The sequence below is a fragment of the Erinaceus europaeus genome, chromosome 14 (assembly GCF_950295315.1).
Source record: "Erinaceus europaeus chromosome 14, mEriEur2.1, whole genome shotgun sequence".
Classification (NCBI taxonomy): Eukaryota; Metazoa; Chordata; class Mammalia; order Eulipotyphla; family Erinaceidae; genus Erinaceus; species Erinaceus europaeus.
The window spans coordinates 56,170,500-56,191,622 of NC_080175.1; the positions used below are offsets into that span (position 1 = coordinate 56,170,500).

The window sequence follows — 21,123 nt, forward strand, 5'->3', positions numbered from 1 at the left end:
AAATTTGTCAGATTATTTTAAAATCTAAAATGGGAGGGGGAGAAGGCAGGAGACAGCTCGATCTACTCAAGCACAGGATTTCTAAGTCTGAGGTTTCCAGGTTCAATACCTGGGAGCGCCATAAGCCAAGAGCTAAGAGGTGCTATGTCTTTACGATCTCTTTCTCTCTCTCCTTTCCTTCTAGCTCTTGCATATAAAAATAAACAAACTTGGGGTTAGGTGGTGGCACACCTGCTTGAGTGCACATTCTACAATGTGCAAAAGGACCCGGGTTCAAACCCCTATCCCCATCTGCAGGGGAAAAGCTTCATGAAGGGTGCAGGTGTCTCTCTTTCTTCCCACCTCCTGCTTCCCTCTTAATTTCTGTCTCTATTAAATAAATATAAAATAAAAATAAATGCATTTTACATAAGAGCTGTTGATACATGGATACACCTTCGCATCTGCCCTTGACAGGTGTCTGCAAAATGTTCTCTCCCCCATCCTTGGTCCTTTCTACCATCATGCACCAGGATTCCAATGCCCTCTCCAGCCCCCTCTCCCTTCCTTAGAATCTTTTGTTTTGGTGCATACAACATACCCTGTCCAAACATTACTTTATTTTGCTTTCTGCTCTTGTTTCTTAAGTTCCAAATAAACTTTTAAAAAAATTATTTGCAATGTAATTCCCAGTTCACTTAGCTGGTGTCTCAATTATAAGAACAATATGAGACCTTCTAGTTCACAGAGAACAAATACCCAAAGTCAAGTTGAATCTGCTTATAACAGCCAAGGTAGGAGGTCTGGGTGGTGACTCACCAGAGAAGGCACAGCTTCCCATGCACAAAAACTCGGTTCAAATCCCCAGCCCCCACCTGCAGGGGTGAAAAGCTTTAGGAACCTGGATGCACTGCTGCAGCTATCCAACCTTTCTCTCTCTCTCTCTCTCTCTCTCTGGAAAAAAAGAAAGGAAAAACGGCCATTAGGACTGGTGAAATCATGGAGTCCCCAAGCCTATGCAATAACACTGGTGGCAAATAAATAAATAAATAAATAAATAAATATTCTCCATTAAAGCTAACTTAAGAACCAGGGTAGGCTAGGCCTGTACCTTAGCTGCTGAGGCGTGGCCTGTCTCTGCCAGGCTCTCTCCCCCGTGACAAGCTCCTGCTGCTGCTGCTGCTGCTGCTGCTGCTGCTGCTGCTGCTGCTGGCGGAGCAGGTGTCCCCGCAGCCTCTGCTGGTGCAGCGCCTCCTGGTGCTCGCGCAGCCGCCGCGCCTCCTCCGCGTGCTGCGCCTCTAGCCTCTGCTGTTCCAGCTGCTCCTCGTAAGCGGAGCGCATCTGGGGTGAACTAGTGGAAGGATACGCCTGGGAGGACAAGAGCGTGTGCTGAGCCAGGGCCGCCTCTGGGGCTTTCTTTGTTCTGTTTCTGGAGACAAACTCAGGGTGCAGATTTACCAACACTGGCCAGGAGAGCTGTGATGAAACATTAGGCCCACAGCTCCCCAGACCCCCCCACCCCACACCAAAACAAAGCACTTCAATTTCTTACCTCTCTGAATCTTTCTGGGCTTCTTAAAGCAAGCTGTCTTGCTGGCATTCAGGCATATTTTTTTGAGGCTTGCTTTTTATTTATTTTTTTCCTTTTCTTTATTTATTTGATAGGATAGAGAAAAACTGAGAGGGAAGGGGGAGATAGAGAAGAAAGAAATAAAGAAGTGCCAGCTGTACTGCTACACCCATTGTGAAGCTTTCCCCCTGCAGGTGGAGACCTGGGGTTTGAAACCTAGCCCGTGAACATGGTAATATTTACACTTAACCAGGTGTGCCACCACTTAGCCCCTAAGGTATTTTTTTTAGATAGCTACAGATGAGGAGGTGGTGGAGGAGGAACTCTGGGGGTGGATGTGATGTGGAACTATAACCATATTAAAATTAAAGTCATAAATCATTAATAAAAACAATAAATAAATAGTTCTGTTATAAGTGGGTGACTTGGTAGCCTCACACACCAACCGGGGCAATCCTGTGAACTGAAGGGACGGAATTTCAAATTCACGGTTTGATCTTCTACTTCTAAACCTATTTCCTAAATATTTAACATAAATAGGGCTGGCAAGATAGGTCACTTGGAGAGTGCACTTGCTTTGCCACCAGGTTTGAACCCAGTCCCCACTGCACTGAAGGAAGCTTCTGGGCTGTGGCCTATTTCTATTTGTCTTTTGTCTATTTGCGAGGTGAAGCTCCAATGACAGGAAAGAGGAAAAGAAAGAGAAAGAAATAAGAGAAATAAGGAGAGAAGGAGAGAGAGAGAGAAATGGTCCTATATTGGGAAACTTTTTGCTTTCATCTGTAAACACAAGCAAGGCCTGATGTCCTAGGCCACCTGACAGACCAGACTCCCAGCAGGACCCCAGCGGGAAGGCCTCCACACCTCAGCATGAGCGGGTCCTTCTCGGAGGTGGGCTCCTGCTCTGGCCGCCGGGGGTTGCTCCCTCCACTCCCGCTCCTGCTCCTCTAGGGAGGGGTCCTGCTCCTCCCGCAGGTGCTCGGCCTGCCCGACCTGCTCCATGGCCTCCTCCTCCAGGGCCTTCCTGTGCTCCTCCTCCACCTGCCGCTCCTCTGGCTCTCTGGCATCCTCGGGTTCCCTCTGTCTTAGCTCTGCAGGAGCCTCAAGTTCTGTGTCCCGAAGGGTGTGAGGAGAGGGTCGCCGAGGCTCTTCTGTCCTCCCAGGAGCTGCCTTTCGGGGCTGCCACGCATGGTCATTTGGAGCGACCTAAGTCAAGCACAAGGCACTTACACACTAGCTGATGAGCTTCCACCACCAAGGGAGGGATACAGCTACAACAGAAGCAAACTCCTAGGACCCAGAACTAGAGTCAGGGCTGCAGTGGAGTCACCTCACTCTTCTAATTGCACGATCACCAATAAAAGAGATAATGGAGCAGACAAGATAGCTCACTTGGATAGTGTACTGCTGTGTCATGGGTAAGTCCCAGGCTGGTTCAAGTCCAGCTCCCACCACACTGAAAGAAGCTTCTGTGTTGTGATCTCTCTCTCTCTCTCTCTTCCTTTTCAGTGCCTACACATCAACTCCACTGCTCCCAGTGGTCATTCCTTTTTTGTCTCCCTTTTTTCTTTCTTTTTGTTGGTAGACACAGAGAGAAGCAGAAAGGGATAGGGAAATGGAGAGAGAGAGAGAGACCAGTAGCTCATGAAGTTTCCCACCCTGTTGGTGGCAACTGAGGCTTGAACTGGGTTTGGGTATGGTAAGGGTACTGTCATATCTTCTCGTCCCTTCTCTCTTTCTTTTTCTCTGAAAAAGCCAGCCCACAGTAGTAAAGTCCAATGACAACAAAGAAATAAAATACAAAGAAAGAATGCAGGCCACATTTCATGCCAGAAAGGAGACAGTAGCCTACAAATAAAGGCTGCCAGTGACCCCCCCCATCTCAGCAGGCCCTTCTCTCAGAAGCAATCCAACTGTGGTCTGTCCTTAGGAGGAAGAGGAAACAGCCCCTTTGAACTTCAAGTGGTGAAATATGTACACAGTTTTCATACAAACACACACACACACACACACACACACACACACACACTTTTAACAACTAGCAGACAAGAGAAGGGTGAGATCCAATTGAGGATGAGCTCAGTTTATTTTATAACAAAAAGTAGAACACCATTAGTAAATGTCTATCTGTGTTTGCCTGAAACAGTGCCCATTAAACCAGAACCAATAAAGTACTACTTCCAAAGACTGATTTATCTGTTTATTTATTTATCTTTACAAGAGGGGGGGGGGGAGACCAAAGCTTTGCACAGCTCTAGCATGGAACAGTGCCAGGAATTGCACCTGCTGCCTCTCAAGTGTCAGGCACCTTAAGTCCTAAGCTTCAGTGGGGAGCTACTGCCCTGGCCCATAAAGTTCTAGTTCCTGAATGGGGGTAGATAGCATAATGGTTTTGCAAAGAGATTCTCATGCCTGAGGCCCCCAAATCCCAGGTTCAATCTCCTGCACCAACATAAGCCAGAGCTAAGCAGTGTTGTTTTTTTTTTTAAAAAAAAGAATTATAGTAAAATAAAATAAAATATATTTTAAAAGTTCCCATTAAAAGGAGGGCACCAGGAGGTGGCACACCTGGTTAAGTACACATAGTACTAAGTGCAAGGACTCACACAAGGATCTGGGTTCGAACCCCTGGCTTTCTACCTGCAAGGGGGGAAGAAGCTTCACAAGCTGTGAAGCAGGTCTGCCTGCAGGTATATCTCTCTCACTTTTTCTACCTTTATCTCTATCTCCCCCTCCTCTCTCAGTTTCTCTCTGTTATGTCCAATAAAATGGAAAAAATGACCACCAGGAGCAAAGGATTCATAGTGCCAACACGGAGCCCCAGCAGTAACCCTAGACATAAAACCAAACCAAAAAAAAAAAAAATTCTGCAGATGCTCAAACCCAAGTCCTTGTGCATGCTAATGTGTGCACTCTACCAGGTGAGCCGCCTGCTAGCCCCCAGGGGGAACAAAATGAGCCAGTTTTTACAGACCTCCATTTATAAAGCTGGGTGACTTAAATCAATGTTCCCCACAAGCAATTAGAGATTACTGTAAGAACTTCCTTAGTTAGAAAAGAGGTATGAAAAGAGATGACATAATATCCCCAGGAAAAATCCATCACCCACCTATTCCATCTCTCCCTTATCTCCACCAATTCTTTTTCTTTTTTAACCTTTTGTTTATTTATTGGCTAGACAGGCAGAAGTCAAGAGGCAGAGACAGACCTACAGCACTGTCTCACCACTCGCAAAGCTTTCCCCCTGTAAGTGGGGACCAGGGGCTTGAACCCGGGTCCTTGCACACTGTAATGCGTGCACTCAATCAGGTGTGCCATCACCCGACCCCAGCCCTGGGCCCACCAATTCTCTTTATCAGAGTACATCTCTGATAGATTTTATTATAAGCTGTGGTCAGACTGTTGTCTCATACTGAAGTAAATATGGATCTCTCTTCTTAAGTTAACAGAGATATAATTCAAAAACTGGATTTTAGGAACTCATGCTCTCTCTCTTTCTCTCTCTCTCTTTTAGGAGCTCATTCTCTCTCTCTCTCTCTCTCTCTCTGTCTGAGGACAATTTTGGGGAATGTGCTTTTTATCAATGTCTTCACACCTGGCAATTGGCACATAATAGTGCCCTGGCTTTGAGGACAGGATGTCCCTAATAATGCTAAGTGATTTTCGAACATGCTGCCATTCATCTCCACAACATCCCTGTGAAGAAGATTTAGAGCTGCTCAACTGCTATCTCCACAGGAGAGACGGGAAACCTGACACTGTAAGTTGTCAACAGATCGATCTGGAACTCAGGCCACGGTACTGGTGGTACTTCCCTAAAATGGTGAGAACACAAGACCCCGAGTGCTGTGGAAGTATATTCCTGTTACTTTATCACCTTGCAAATCACTGTCAAATCAGTAGTTAATAAATAATAATAGCATTTTAGAGGTGGTGGTGTACCCAGTTGAGTGCACATGTTATAATATGGGTTCGAGGCCAATTGCCACCTGTAGGGGGAGAGCTTCACAGAGACCTGCACAGACAGAGGCAGCATGTCAGATTCGAACACACCAACACACTAATCCCCAGAAGATGCTCACAGGACAAGTCTTCTGCAGCCTTCACTGAAACAACTCCATCTGCACGTGAGATTTTTCTTACATGTGTGATTGTAAAGGCCACTCTAAGGATAAATGACAGGTGATACACATTTGGTGTCCTACTAGTGAGAAATGCTAAAGCAATGCTTAATTCTTATGAAGAACAGCAATTTAAAAAAATACCTCCCACCTCCCCTTTTTTTTCTTTTAGATGGAGGCAAAGAGAGAGACCATAGCACCGAATATTTCTTCAATGCAGAGGGGGCAGGTTTGAACTTGGGGTCGTGTACTTGGCAAAGCAGCGCACTATACAAGTTGAGCTATTTCGGTGGTCCTTAGCAGCCTTTTTAAAACCACTAAACCCACATGAGTAAAGATGAAGTCAGTGAAGCTTTGGTCAGAAAACCCTCCTGCAGCAGTTCTCAAAGTGTGCTTTCTCCTGGACAGGCAGACCAGCCTGGCAACACACCTCCTGGACCTCACCTCAGATTAACCACACAGGGGACCACAGGATGTGGCCCACTATTCTGTTTCTACCACCCTGTGGGGGGACTCTGATCCACACCAGCCTTTGAGAACCACTGTCCGACAGGGACATGCAGTATCAAAAGCAGCCTGCCCAGTGACAGGCAGACAGAGAGAATGGCCTGACCACAGAGCACCCGTTCCCGCACCTTACCTCCTGTGGGTGTCCAGGGGGAATCTCCTTGGCCACGCTGTCACCTGGTGGGGACCGAGCCACCTGGGTGACATTCTGCTGCTCTGCTTGGTCTGGTTTTCGAAAGCTTGGGATCCGGTTGAGGGTATCTTTCAGCTGTTTGTATTCGGCAACTTGAGTCTGCATGTAAATTGCACAATTGGATGCAAATAGCACCATTGAGGGAGGTGGGGGGCGAGTATTATTCAGAGATGGGCCTTGGGGTTCAGGGAAAGACGAGGCAGAAATATTAGACCTAGGTGCAAATCAGGAGAGATGCTCAGATTGTTTGCATGCATTTGATTTTTACAGGGACGTGCTCAACCCCTGGAAAGCACATGCAAATTAGAATTCAAGTTAAACAAAAAAGGAGAAAAAAAGAAACCCAGCCCTAAGATAGATGTTAGTTCTTCACACTACATTAAACAAAAATCAGAACTTTTACAAGTTACTTCTAGTATCAACATCATTACTCAAAGGAAGGCATCTCTGCTGTGAGTTTTACAGCATCAAAGGGCCATTAACAATTCACACATTTTTACAAATATAAGTGCAGACATGTTTTCACCAGGGTGGTCTAAAGTAGTATTTCTAAGAGTCACTCATATGTTTAAGAGGAATGAGTTTGAAATAAATGTGTGTGGATCAGGTGGTGGCTCACCCAATAGAACACACACATTAAGAGATGGAAGCACCCAGGTCAAGTGGTAAGGCAGTGCTGCAGGTGTCTCTCTTTCTCTGTCTCTCACCCTCTATCAATAATAATAATAATAATAGTAATAATAATTCACTGGAAATGGTGGAGTCATGCAGGCACTGAGTCCTAGTGATAAACTTGGTGGTGAATAAATGTGTGTGTGTGTGTGTGTGTGTGTGTGTGTGTGTGTGTGTGTGTGTGTAAGTAAACATCATTTAGACCAACACTTTCTCCCAATCAAGCTATACTCCAATAAGACCCCCTTTCTTTTCAGAATCCACCCTGTATTGTGTCCTGCAATTTCTAGACAGCAATAGCATCTTCATGAAATGAGGCTGAATTTTCACTCCTGGATCCTCAATGCTCTTCTAAAGTGAAGAAGGCAAGAGACAAAGGAATACACTGTTTCTACTAGCATTGGTCACCTACAGAGAAGGGTCTATGTGTATGGGTAACAGAATATGTGTGGTATTTTAGCACAAAAAGCTAGAAAGGCAGAAAAGTATCACATATGTCACCTAATGGGGCCAGGCAGTGGCACACTTGGTTGAGTATACAATCTACAGTGTCCAAGTACGTAGCTTCAAGCCCCTGGTCCCCATCTGAAGAGAGAAGCTTCACAACTGGGGAAGCAGGTCTACACATTTCTATCTCCCCCTTCCCTCTCAATTTCTCTCTGCTTCTACCCAATAAAGAAGTGAAGCAATCCCTGCCCACATAGCCCCATCCACAGTGCCAGGAGAGCAGGCCCATGAACCCTGGCAACTAGAGGCTTCTCTGTAGCCACTGCCTGGTCTCCATACCTACTGGCCTTCCTTGATATAAAGTTCTCATGTTAATAGCTGACAAACTGTAGACATTCTAACTCTGTTTCGGCTTTGCTTCCTCAACTTAAGCTGCCTTTCAAAAAGAATGATGTTGTCAGGAGAGAAACCCACAAGATGATTTCCAGGAGAAATGCAGATGAAATAGCATTTCCAGGAGAAATGCAGGAGAAATAGCATTTGCTTTCTAAGGAGACCTGAGGAAATTTTTAATTATCAAGATTAGAAGTGGAGTGCTAATCAAGGTTATGTCTGATTTTAGAATAAGTGTCCCCAAAAGGGGGAGGCAAAGGGGAGTCAAGAGAAACTTAAAAGAAAAAAAAAATGTTTGTTTGTGTGTTTGAATTTTTTTTCTTTTTAAAAATTATTTATTTATTCCCCTTTTTGTTGCCCTTGTTGTTTTTTATTGTTATATTATTATTGTTATTGATGTCATCGTTGTTGGCTAGGACAGAGAGAAATGGAGAGAGGAGGGGAAGACAGAGAGGGGAAGAGAAAGACAGACACCTGCAGACCTGCTTCACTGCCTGTGAAGTGACTCCCCTGCAGGTGGGGAGCCGGGGGCTCGAACCAGGATCCTTAATGCCGGTCCTTGCGCTTTGCACCACGTGTGTTTAACCCGCTATACTACTGCCCGACTCCCATGTTTGAATTTTCTTAGACAGAGACAAAGAGAAAGAGAATGAGACTAGAAAGCTTCCTTCAATGTGGAGGCAGGGATTGAACCTGGGTACACATGGCAAAGCAGTGCACTATCCAAGTGAGGGTTATTGCTGGGGCTTGGCAATTGCACAATGAATCCACTGCTCCTGATGTCCATCTTCTCACACTTTTTTTTCTATTTTTTATTAGATATGAAAGATAGAAACTGAGAGGAGAGGGGAGACAGAGAGGGAGAGAGCTACTTGAAGACCTGCTTCACTACTTGTGAAGGGGACTTGAACCTAGGTCAAACCTGATAATGTGTACATTTAACTGGGTGCACCACCACCTGACCCCTGAAAAATTATATTTTAAACATAGAATTATACTATGTTAGGTTAAAAAAAAAAGGAAAAAATGTTTTCCTAGTCTAAACTCTTGTTAGTAATATGGTCAGTGTGCTAACTACAAATTTTGGTTTGTGTCATTACATCAACTACTTTACTGATATTTCTTTGATATTTCTTTGATATCTTACTGATATTTTCAAATAATTGCTTAGTCTGATATCTGTAACCACTATAGCACATGGAACATTTAGATAAGTTTGTAACATTTTTCGCTGTAAAAAAATAAAGTTCATCTAAAGGAAAAGACTCTGGGGGGGGGGGGGTTCAGGTGCTGGTATATGGTGGCAGAGGAGGACCAAGAAGGGGTTGAATTGTTATGTGGAAAACTTAGAAAAGTTACACATATTCAAACTACTGTATTTTAATGTTGACTGTAAACCATTAATCCCCCAGTAAAGAAAAATAATAAATTCATCTGAAATAGTAATATTTAACAAAAATGCTTAAAGAAGGGTTTGACTAAAATAATCCCTAAAATCAACTCACTTTATACACACATAAAGATAACCATAAGGGTACAGGGATTTCTGATTGCTTGATTGTTCAAATTTGTTTTTGCTATCAGGGCTACCAATACCTGCCCAACTCCACTGCTACTAACGGTCATTTTCTTTCTTTTTTTGACGGAGATAGAAATCACAAGGGAGAAAGAAAGAGGCCTGCAGCATTGTTCCCCAACTTGTAAAACCCCTCCCCTTACTTTGGGGATGAGGGGACTTGAACTCAGGTCCTCGCACACACATGGTAACATGCATGTTCTACCCAGTGAGTCATGGCCCAATGTTACAGCTGCAGTTTTGCTGTAAAACGCTAGGCTTCTGACAATCTGAAAAAGAATCTCACAGATAAGAGCTCAGTCTCTGGGAGGGGACAAAACCCTGCATATTATATACTTTTAATGATTTCATAAAAACAAAGAGCAACACATGCTTGTGAGTCTTCTCTGTGATACACACAACTCAAGTCCAAGTCAGGTTACATCTTTCTGAAGAAAGCGTTGGTGCTGTGATCTCTCTCTCCCTGTGTCTCCATGTCTCTGGTTCTCACTATCTGAAAAGAATGTGCATTTGGACTGGCAAAGCCCCAGCACTAACAAATTAACTAACTAGCTAATAAATAAAACATCTTCTGGTAAGTAAAAGCAGTTGGCTTTCCTTTGCCTTTTATTCTTCATAGAACAAAAACTGGAAGACCCAGCAGCTAAGAAGTACAGTGACTAAGCTATTCTCTTCCTAAAATCACCTACGATGCTCAGTAGGTTACCGTTTTGAACGAGTTACCACCACAGGTTATTTATCTGATCGTTCCTTCAGTAACTGAAAGCCTGCCAAGAGCCAGGGACTATTCCAGGCTCTGAAAAGGTGGGGTGCATGGCTTTTGTTCTCCCTTCTCCACTGACATAAGAGCTCTACTCACTTTCTGTAATATGACTAACAGCAACTCGGCCTACTTCCAAAAGGAGTATATGCAACTGAATATATGCAAGGAGGCAGGGGAAAAAAAAATCTGACAACTGATATAGTGGCTCAAATCATAAAATTCAGTGCCAACCCTGATTAGACAGTGGCCTGAGATGGTATATACACAGAGAAAAATTGCTCTGCTTTAAACAAGTGTCAGATAGCAGCATCAAGGGGCTAGAAGAAGGCTGAAACAACTACATGCACCACACTATCAGTGCAAAAGAAGAAATAAGGACAATCATCAAAGGCTAGTTAGGTGTTCTCTTGATTGAGCTGTGAAGGCATGCATGATCCCCAGCATCATGACAGCACTGCTCCTAGGAGTTCACCACAGACTGGTTTGTGAGAGGCTCCATGCAGAAAGGAATTGAGTCATGTTAAAAGCAGACTGAGAGGAGGACTGAGAGGGCCTGCCACCCTTCTGACCTGTGCAGCAGCTAGCGCACTCTTGTGGTCTTCCAAAGTCACCACAAGCTGTTCATGCTCGGAGAGTAAATTCTTATGCTGTTGCTACATACACACACAAAAAATAAGAATTGTACATGTTGAGTTTTAGCATTCTAATCCAGACTCTTCCTCAATAGGGGTGTGGTCTAAACGCAGCATCTGTCAAGCTTCAAGATCACTGTCAAGAGAAGACTGAGTAGCAAGCAACACAAAAATACCCCACTACTTACAGTAAGAACAGAACCAACTCAACTATGTCTTTAGCAAGAAGCTGTGCACTTAAGAAGCTAAGATCACATTCATATAGATGAGGATGTCTGGATAGTTTGACCATCTCTAGTTTACAAGGCAGACGTGGTCTGACAAGTATTGGGCACACTTTAGCCTATTCAAAGCTCACAGTAAAGCAAAGTCGATGAAGGAAAGGGTATCTTTTTGAAAAGGCTAAAGCAGGCATATACTAAACCATCAAGTGTTTAGTTTCACTTTTACCTTGACATCTTGAAGCTGGATGTGTATGTCTTGGTGTGCCTTCCTCAACTGTCTGTTCTCTTCTCTCAGATTATACACGGTTTCTATAGCAAGATAGAAAAAAAAAATCACACAGAAAGCTAAGATACTCAGATCTTCTACTGCATGCCCCCCCCAAAAAAATCTATAATGTCACATAATTTGTTTAGGCTCTATTTTGAAAGCTGATGGGATAGCCCACGAGGTCAAGAAAAATAACATCATTTGGAGATATGGCATGGGCTCAGCCAGACATCACAACACAAACTGGTTCAGTAGTTTCTACCTTTAACCATGTTACACAATGCAGGGAAAATTCAAGACCATAATTATATAGGACTTTAACACCCCAGCAGGCAGAACTCAACTTCCCAGGTGGAACTCAACACTGAAAAAATGTGGCTCTAAACTCTCTCACTTCTGTCCAGTATTTTTGTTTGTTTTGATTTGTTTTGTTTCCTCAGCAGTGTTATCGCTGGGGCTCAGTGCTTGAATAAAGACTCCACTGCTCCCAGCAGCGTTTTTTTTTTTTTTTTTTTTTTTTGGTAAAGGATGAGAGAGAGATGCGCAGAGGAGAAACACCTGTAACACTGCTCCATCACTCCTGAAGCTTCTTCCCTGCAGGTGGGTACTGAGGGACTGAACCCGGGACCTCCAGCCTGGAAGCATATATGTTCTACCAGGTAAGACACCACCCAGCCACCACTTTCACTCTCTGCAGTCCCTTCCCAGATCCCTAAGCGTTAAGATCCTGCCTGGGTTTAAGGGAGTGAATAAGATCAAGGAGGGCCAAGTCCCCAGTTCCTGGATTTTCCCCAAGGTCTACCTAGCATGTCCCAAGCCATCGAAGAGGACTGTCAGTGTGTCTTTGGCTAGATTGGACATTGGTCTACACAGACACACAGGACATCCTCAAAGCTTGCCAACCTCTAACAGAAAGACAGGTTATAGATTCTCTTGTGTGATGTCTGGGCCTCATGCTTATGTGATTTCACTGCTCTCAGGTTCATTTTCTCTTTTTGCTTTTCAGAGAGACAGGTGGGGAGAGTGGGAGAAAACATCACAGAACCAGGACCTTCCCCAATGCAGTGTCATTCCCATTTGGTACTGGGACTCAAACCCAGGCTGCAAACATAGCAAGGCATGCACCCTATCAAATAAGTTTATCTTTTCGTTTTTCTCTCTCTTCACTCAAGCTTCATCACTATAGGCTGACTTATTCAGGTAAAAATAGATTTTGGGGTGAGGGTTAGAAAGACACCACTAAATGGAAGCTCGCTCCAGTGACTATGAGTATGATAAAGCAGGTGCCCGATTCAAAATTGCAGGTGCAATTTTGCCACCCTTGGGAGAGCTATCTTAATGGCTGTGCCTCATGGAATTTTTCCATCTGGTCCTGACACATGGTATAACTGGCCGAGCGTCTGCTACTATAATGATAACAACAAAAAAGACAAATGCCTAAGTTTAGATGCTATCAATTCATCTCTCTAGAAAGTCTGATTTTTTTTTTCCTTTAAACTTCCTCTTCTTCCTGTAGCCAGGGTTATTTATTACTGGGGATCAGTGCTGGCACTACGAATCCACTGCTCCTCGCAGCCATTCTTTCCCTTTTTTTTTTTTTTTTGTTTATTTTAATTTGATAGGACAGAGAAATTGAGAAGGGAAGGGAGAGGGAAATAGAGAGGAAGAGAGAAAGAGACAACTACTTCACCACTCACGAGTTCTTGCACAGGGCAATGTGTGCACTTAACTGCCAAAGGTCACTTGGTCTGTGGTACTGAGTGAACTGACCTGCCTCTATCACAATCCACTTTGACTTACTGGCCTAAAAGCTTTTCTGGAGGCTCATAATCAAACAAAAGCACTGGTGCTAGCATTCCTAAGCAAGAGACATCAAAGACACTGTCAAGAACCTACTGACTAAAGTCACCTTGAAAATGTCCTTCCTACACTGTCAGGTTGGAGTAGTGGCTCTGCCTGTGGACTCTGAAAATGTCCTTCCAAAAATTAACTGGTAACAAAACATATATATCCAGACAGATCTTATATGCAGGGTTCTACCTTGTTTTTATGTGCTTACTCAAAGTTCTAGTATCATCTTTCTTTTTAAAAAATATTTTATTTTGGGTGTGGGAGAGACAACAAAATGGTTATACAAAGAGACTCTCATGCCTGAGGTTCCAAGGTCTCAGGTTCAATCCCCAGCACCACCATAAGCCAGAGCTGATAAGGAATCCTGTAAAAAAATAAAATAAATATATAACAAGAAAAAAATCTTTAAAATATATATTTTTTATTTTTTAAAAAATATTTATTACTTTATCTTAATGAGAGACTAGAGCTCTGCTCAGTTCTGACTAATGGTGGTGCTGGGGACTGAACCTGGGACCTTGAAGCCTCAGGCATGGGTCCAAGGTGTCAGGCTTATGAATTTATGAGACTTTAATTTGCATCTCTACACTTTAAGGGAGAATAATTTTCTTTTTAAGAGTTGCCTGAAGCACAGGAAATGCAAAATTTACAAAACCAATCAGAAGCAATCGCTGTACCTGAACAGACAAGATCTGGGCTGACTGAACTAGAGAGGAAGGTGTGACTTGTCACCATGTGATGTGATGGGCTGGCCTGATGAAATGGCTGCACCCAGGGACCAAGAGAATGGGGAGCAAGACAGAACAGTCCCCAGGAGGTTGGATTGGGCTTGGTTGGCTTGATATTGACTTTTAAGTAATTCATCTTTCTTTCTTAGCACAAGCATTCTGCTAGTTTGTGATTGATGTTGGCTGGGCTCATGTTTGTCAAGATTCTCACGTCTTGCACATGCTGGTTTACCTAGTTGACACACAGTTAAAATTTGTAACATGCCACTGTTCTTAGTGCTTTCCGTCAATTACCAATAATCCTCATACCAATTTTATGTGCTGAATATATTTTATGAGTTTCCCAGCTTCAGGGATAAAAACAGGAGCATCTGTAATCATTAGACTGTATGTCTTTAGTCATGTAAGTGTTAATTCAAGAATCAAGATTCACCCACCTAGCTTCCCTGGAGGGTTTTTCCAAACTCCTGATACATATTAACAGGGAGTCTTTCTACTCAATTGGAAAATTTTAGCCATGTGTGGGATGATATTTTTATTGCTGCAGCTGACTCAGGAAACAGTATTTTGTGGGTAGAGGTCAGCAATGTTAAATGTCTTAAAACAGACTTTGACTGGTTGTGGTGTTTTGCATCAAAACAAGAACTCTGGGGAAGGTGGGGGAGGGAAGGAGCTGAGAGGGCTTTGGGGTCCTGGTGCATGATGGGAAAGGGCCTATACTAGAGGAAAGAGTATCTTGCAGACACCTCTCATGCACAGATAAGACACTGTACCTTGGCTCAAAAGCCATACTATAGACCATTACTTCCATAATAAAATGATTTTAAAAATTAGCAGTATTACAAAAAAGAGATAAACCATCATCAAAAGTGCATTGCCAAATGTGCCCATTGTGCTTTGTTGTGAAACTCGAAGAATTCTACCCTGCTTCTCTAAAAATAAAAAAATTAAAAAAAAAAACAGGAAAAATTTAAAATAATGGGGTTAACAGTTAATGGTATATATATATATTCCCCCTCAAATTTGGGAGCTACTCTCTACCTTAATCCAACTTTCTAAGCCTAGTCTCAACTCTGACATTATCTTCAAAGACAATACTTGTAGCCCACCTGCATATTAGCTAACAGGCTCAGGTAAAAATTAGTAATGTCATGGGCACCTTGGAACAAACCTAAAATAAGACTTCCTAGCTTCTTCCTACACAAAAACTCCTTATTTCATCTGCTCTATTCTTACTTTTGGGTTCCTGTTTATTAAACAATTTGCCCTGATTTATATTTTACTGCCTTTCAGCCACCAAGCTGCAGATGCTACCATGAGGCCAATCTGACTTCCATATGACTCACCAATGTGTCCTGGAAACTCACCTCTACAGAGCCCTACCCCACTAGAGAAAGATAGAAACAGGCTGAGGGTATGGGTCCACCTGCCAATGTCCATGTCCAGTGAAGAAGGAATTACAGAAGCCAGAACTCCCACCTTCTGTAACCCATAATGATCCTGGATCCATATCCCAGAGAGAGAAACAATAGAGGAGCTTCCATGGAGGGGATATGACATTGAACTCTGGTGGTGGGAACTGTATGGAATTGTACCTCTGTTGTCTTACAATCTTGTTAATCATTATTAAATCACTAATAAAACTTCTTTAAAATTTTTTATATTTATTTTCCCTTTTGTTGCCCTTATTGTTTTTGTTGTTATTGATATTGATGTTAGATAGGACAGAGAAAAATGGAGAGAGGAGGGGAAGATAGTGAGGGGGAGAGAAAGATAGACACCTGCAAACCTGCTTCACCTCTTGTGAAGCGACTTCCCTGCAGGTAGGGAGTCGGGGGTTCGAACCGGACCTTGAAACGGGACCCTTACTCAGGTCCTTGCTCTTTGTGCCACAGGAGCTTAACCAGCTGCGCTACCACCCGACTCCCCAATAAAACATTTTTAAAAAATAAATGTGAAAAGTTTCAGAGAAGTAGCCAGCTGGTACAATAAAGTGTGACGAACAGCATCAACTGATATGCAAAAGAGAGCCAGAAATCCATTTTCTATTGACTTATGACCACAAAGACCTATTTTCAGATACGCTAGCTAATGGGGTTTCCAGATACCTTTGAACCTGGAAAGCTCTTGTTCCTTCTCTTGCTGTAGCTGCAGGTACTTCTGCTTATGGTCATTAACTGTCCTGCTGAAGTCTTCTCCTTGTCTGCGATGTTCCTCCTCCAGGTCGCTGTGCTGCTTCTTCAGCTCTTCATGCTGACTCTGTAAAGATGGAGATGTCAGGACATGTTTGAGCCATACTGTCTCACCACCTGTGTCTCAATACCACAAGGTTTAATCCGCTCCTTCACAGGAAACAGGATCCAATGAACAATGAGTCACTCTGTTTCAGGTGGCTTAGTTCTTACAGATCCCCCCCTCTGCATCCCCTCATATTTCAAGAGAAAAAAGTTTGGGATTGTGGCCAAAAATTATTTTCTATGTAGTTTGGTAACATCAATGCAATCGACAAAAACAGGGGGCTGGGTGATGGCACACCCAGTTAAGTGTACATATTACCAAGCTCAAGGGCCAAAGTTCAAGCCCCCACTCCCTACCTGCAGGGGGTCCACGTCACAAACAGTGAAACAGGTCTGCAGTTATCTATCTTTCTCTCTCCTTCTCTATCTTCCCCTCTCCTCTCAAATATTCTCTGTCCTATCTAGTAAAAGTTAGGAAAAGAAAAAATTTAATGGCTGCCAGGAACCATGGATTTGTAGTGCTGGCACCAACACCTAGTGATAACCCTGGACACACACACACAAAAGTACAACAAAAACATTAGAAGCCAGCATGAGAGATGGAAACAATCTATGAGAAAAAAAAAAAAGTGCAGGGTCTTACATTACTGTGGGAACAAGGTATAGCCAATGGAATATTATGCTTTCCTGGATATGCCAGACTTCCTCTTTTAATCTAGTATTTTCCCAGAAACAATTCTGATTTCCCTTCTTTGGTTTTTTTCAGTCTGCCTGGCAAACTAATTTAAAGGAAGAGGGAGACATAAAAAAGAACTTTTTTTCCATTTAGAGAGGTAATAAATCAACTGCTCATGAACTGATTTTCATTTCTCCAACTCCTGCTTAAAATACTAAACTGGGCTCACAATCTAGATCAATCCTACAGTCTCCGTATGATTGATGTGGAAGGATGGCTCACTTTATGCAGTGCCTCTCTGAAAACAGAAAGGGTTTGATTTCAACAACAAGGTACGATGCCAAAGAAAAGTGGGCAGCAAAGGCTAGAGAACACAGCAGGGTCTTCCATCTCTACAAAATGGCAGCCCCAATTAAAAGATGGCTGCTACTCACTAGAGAAAATGATGACTATGCCTTTATCTTTTTGCTTTTTTTACCTGACATACAATGATGAGTTCTACCTAATAACAGAGGAAGGAGAAAGTTCAAATATAAAGTGTGTCCCCCACGGTGGGCACATAAATATTAACAATATGAAGGAACCATTTAATGGCTCTACCGCTTCCAGTGAGTCTAAGATAAAAGAGAGCATGTAAGGGAGACCATTACACACATTTAAGTAAACCAACAAAAACACAAATGAACAAACATGTCTTACAGTATGAAAAGAAGAACAAAATTAAAAAGTAGAAGATCAGAGAGCCTAATTTACAAGAGAAAAGATGTTCTTTGCTTAGTGATATAGTGGAGCATTACAATTATACACCATCTTTTACAAACTCGGACTTGACTATTTCATATTTTAATGTAAATCAACATTCTGTAAACTTTTCTTGATCATTTCAGTTACTGACTTGATTCTCCCATTTATTCATGCAAGTGCAGCATTAAATTACTCACCTTCAACATCTGATGCTGGACATTCAATGCACTGTATCTACTATTGGAATCTTGCTGTAATTGAAAAGAAAAGAGTTAACATAGAGATAACAAATCTTACTAACTGAATACACTTTACAGTTCTTAATAGGAGAATTTCATTTGTTTCATCAGTGCAAGCAAAATGCATTCCAGACCAGATTTGAATCAGGACGTTTCTGGGGTCATTGCTATTTAACAGCAGAAATGAAGTTTGAAAGTTCTTATTTGTCTGCTAGAATTTCATAATGAAAAAGTGGGGTGAGAAATCATACAGCAGCAGTTTGGAGCCCCTGGAGATGTTTCCCTTCCTCTTTTACAGTTCAGGAGCCAAGGTCCAGACAAATGGAGGAACTTGCTTTAAGACACAATGAAGACAAAGACAATATGGATCAGACTTCAAGCCCAGTGCACCCTGGGACAGAAATGATAAAACAAACAGGACCAGGTGGCACATGCTGCACATGGCCTTACAAGAGATGAGGAGAAAACACATCTTCTTTCCTGAGGCTTAACAAGTAAGAAAAAAAAAAATCTATACACATAACCCCAGGAAACTGCAATTTACAGAATGCAAAACTGAGAAAGGGGGGTCCAGGTAGGGGTGCACCTGGTTGAGCACATACATTACAGTGCACAAGGACCCAGGTTCAAGTCCCTGGTCTGCACCTGCAGGGGGAAAGCTTCACAAGTGGTGAAGTAATGCTGCAGATGTTTCTCTTTCTCTCTCCCTTTCTATCATTCACTTCCCTTTCAATTTCTGGCTGCATCTATCTAATAAGTAAATAAAGATAATAAAAGAAGAGATAGGCTGGGAGTATGGATTAACCTGTCAATGCCCATGTTTAGCAGGGAAGGAATTACAGAAGCCAGACCTTCCACCTTCTGCATCCCACAATATCCCTGGGTCCATACTCCCAGAGGGATAAAGAATAGCAAAGCTATCAGGAGAGGGGCTGGGATACGGAATTCTTATGGTGGGAATTGTACCCCTCTTACTCTATGTTCTTGTCAGTGTTTCCATTATATAAATAAAAATTGTTTTAAATTTTAAAAAGATAGTAAAAGAAAAAAATCCGGTTAAAAAAAGAGAGAGAGAGAAAGGAAAATGAGTAAGTCAAGGGCTTATTTCAGGAGTGAAATCTTAGCCCAAGCCTGTGGCTAACCTCTAGGTCCCAGAGTATCTTGGTGCCCTAGAGGAGCATCTTCAGATATGGACCTGTAATGTGATCAGCAAAGGCAGGATCTACTTATTGCTTTGAAACTGTATTTGTTCACTGCATGAGCCAAAGAGACAGGCCGCAGCACAGTTCCCACACATATGGTGCTAGTGATCGAACCAAGGCCTATTCATGTGATTTCCATCTCAACCTACTGAGTCATCTTCCTGGCTGCAAAGCCTGCTTAAAATATACGTATTTAAAGTCTCTTTTTTTTGCAGCAAAAATGTACATCAGTCCTACCATCCTAATGATCAAGAGAATATAAAGTTCCACAGTTCCATTTCACTCTCCTGTAAGTTTCATAAAGACAGAAATAAAGGAGGCAAGGGTAGATAGCATATTGGTTATGCAAAGAGACTCTCACGCCTGAGGCTCCTAAGTCCCAGGTTCAGTCCCCTGCACCACTACCATAAGCCAGAGCTGAGCAGTGCTCTGGTAAAATCAATAAATAATAAAAAAAATAAAATCAGAAATAATACTTACCCTTCCTTTATTTAGTGTTTCCTGTGCTTCTAATTTATAAACGAGAAAATCTAGGAAAGGAGAAGTGAGAAATTAGGCTTCAAGTTAACCCAGTGTGAGGTTTTTTAACTAGCTAGAGGAGTAACAGCCAACTCTCCAGACCTGGAAAGTAATTTATCTGTAACTTAAAGATGTCAATCTGTACCAATGAAAGCCACACTGCAACCGGCTGAGATCACATTTAAAATGTGCACTCCGCGAGATTAATGCCGGAGGAGATGGGAAGAACCAAGCAGGGAGCACATCCAAAGACAGGCATTTCTCCCCACAAGATGGCACACTCAACTCATCCAGGACCTGAAGGAGAAGTCGCACTGTCTGGAATGCTCTTAAAGCTTTATTACCCACTAGATGGCCCTATTCAGTCACTCTACTTTTAAAGACAAGGAGATGCTGAATGCTGCCAAAGCTTTCGCTTTCTAATGATGTTACTTTTTTTCTTTTCCACTATGGTTGTCCTTGGGGACAACTTCTCCTTCAGGTCTAAACAAATCCACTGCTTCTGGTAGCCATTTTTCCTTTCTTTCTTTCTTTTCTTTTTTTTCTTCTTTTTGATAGGAAAGAAAGAAAGAAGGAGGGAGAGAAGAGAGAAAGGGAAATAGTTGCAGTCCTGCTTCACTGCTTCTGAAGTTTCTTTCTACCCTGCAGGTAGGGAACAGGAGCTTGAACCCAGATCCTCATACATGGTGATGTGTGCTGTGTGTCCTCCTGACATTACATTTTTATGCTTCACACCGGCTTAATCCAAAGATCATTAAAGCCCAACCAACACTGGTGCTTGCCCTACCCTCTCTCCTACCCCACACCAGGGTGACCTGTGAGAGTCCCTAAATTAGACTTCAAGATTTGACATGAAACATGAGTAAATAAATAAATGCAGACAAGTGTATATCAGAAGCTGTATAAAGTCTGCACTTTATCAAAGATGAAACTGTGTTCTTCAGGACAAAATGGATAGAACTGGAGATGATTATACTTAGCAAAGCTAGGTATAGGTAGGTAAGATAGGTAAGGTAAGGTAACTAATTATTGGATGTTTTCCTTCATATATGGACTATAGATAATTGAAACACATAAACTTACAAGGGAAAAAAAGTTTCCAATCTGTCTCTAAGACTTTGGGACAACTATGGTGGTTGTCGAGGGGGGAGGTGAGGAAGGGGGGCACAGAACTTTGATGGTGGGTGTAGTATGTAACTATATATTCCATATAATCTTGTAATTAACTTATAATCTTGTAAACCACTATTAAATTGCTAATAAAATAGCTAATAAAATACTTTATTTTTTAAAGAAGTTATTTTTTTAAGTTTTTTAAAAATTTATTCCCTTTTGTTGCCCTTATTGTTTTATTGTTGTAATTATCATTGTTGTCATTGTTGTTGGATAGGACTGAGAGAAATGGAGAGAAGAGGGGAAGACAGAGAGGGGGAGATAAAGACACCTGTAGACCTGCTTCACTGCCTGTGAAGTGACTCCCCTGTAGGTGGGGAGCTGGGGGCTCGAACTGGGATCCTTATGCTGGTACTTGTGCTTTGTGCAACCTGTGCTTAACCCGCTGCGCTACTGCCTGACTCCCAAT

The 21,123-nt window shown here is 42.5% G+C and overlaps 1 protein-coding gene across 8 annotated transcripts in view; it reads right to left on the reverse strand.

Annotated features, from left to right (window-relative positions):
• GOLIM4 (golgi integral membrane protein 4) overlaps nt 1–21,123 on the reverse strand; it is an 89,977-nt gene that overhangs the window by 19,412 nt on the left and 49,442 nt on the right. For 6 of the 8 annotated variants that reach the window (XM_060171918.1, XM_016188082.2, XM_060171917.1 and 3 more), the window contains exons 3-10: nt 19,503–19,552; nt 17,779–17,832; nt 16,033–16,183; nt 11,304–11,386; nt 10,791–10,874; nt 6,311–6,469; nt 2,414–2,755; nt 1,091–1,347 (exon numbers count right to left, since the gene is read on the reverse strand). In XM_060171918.1, the coding sequence (XP_060027901.1) occupies nt 1,091–1,347; nt 2,414–2,755; nt 6,311–6,469; nt 10,791–10,874; nt 11,304–11,386; nt 16,033–16,183; nt 17,779–17,832; nt 19,503–19,552 (1,180 nt within the window). The remainder of the gene's footprint in view (nt 1–1,090; nt 1,348–2,413; nt 2,756–6,310; nt 6,470–10,790; nt 10,875–11,303; nt 11,387–16,032; nt 16,184–17,778; nt 17,833–19,502; nt 19,553–21,123) is intronic. The other 2 variants (XM_060171919.1, XM_016188081.2) reach the window with 2 other exon arrangements.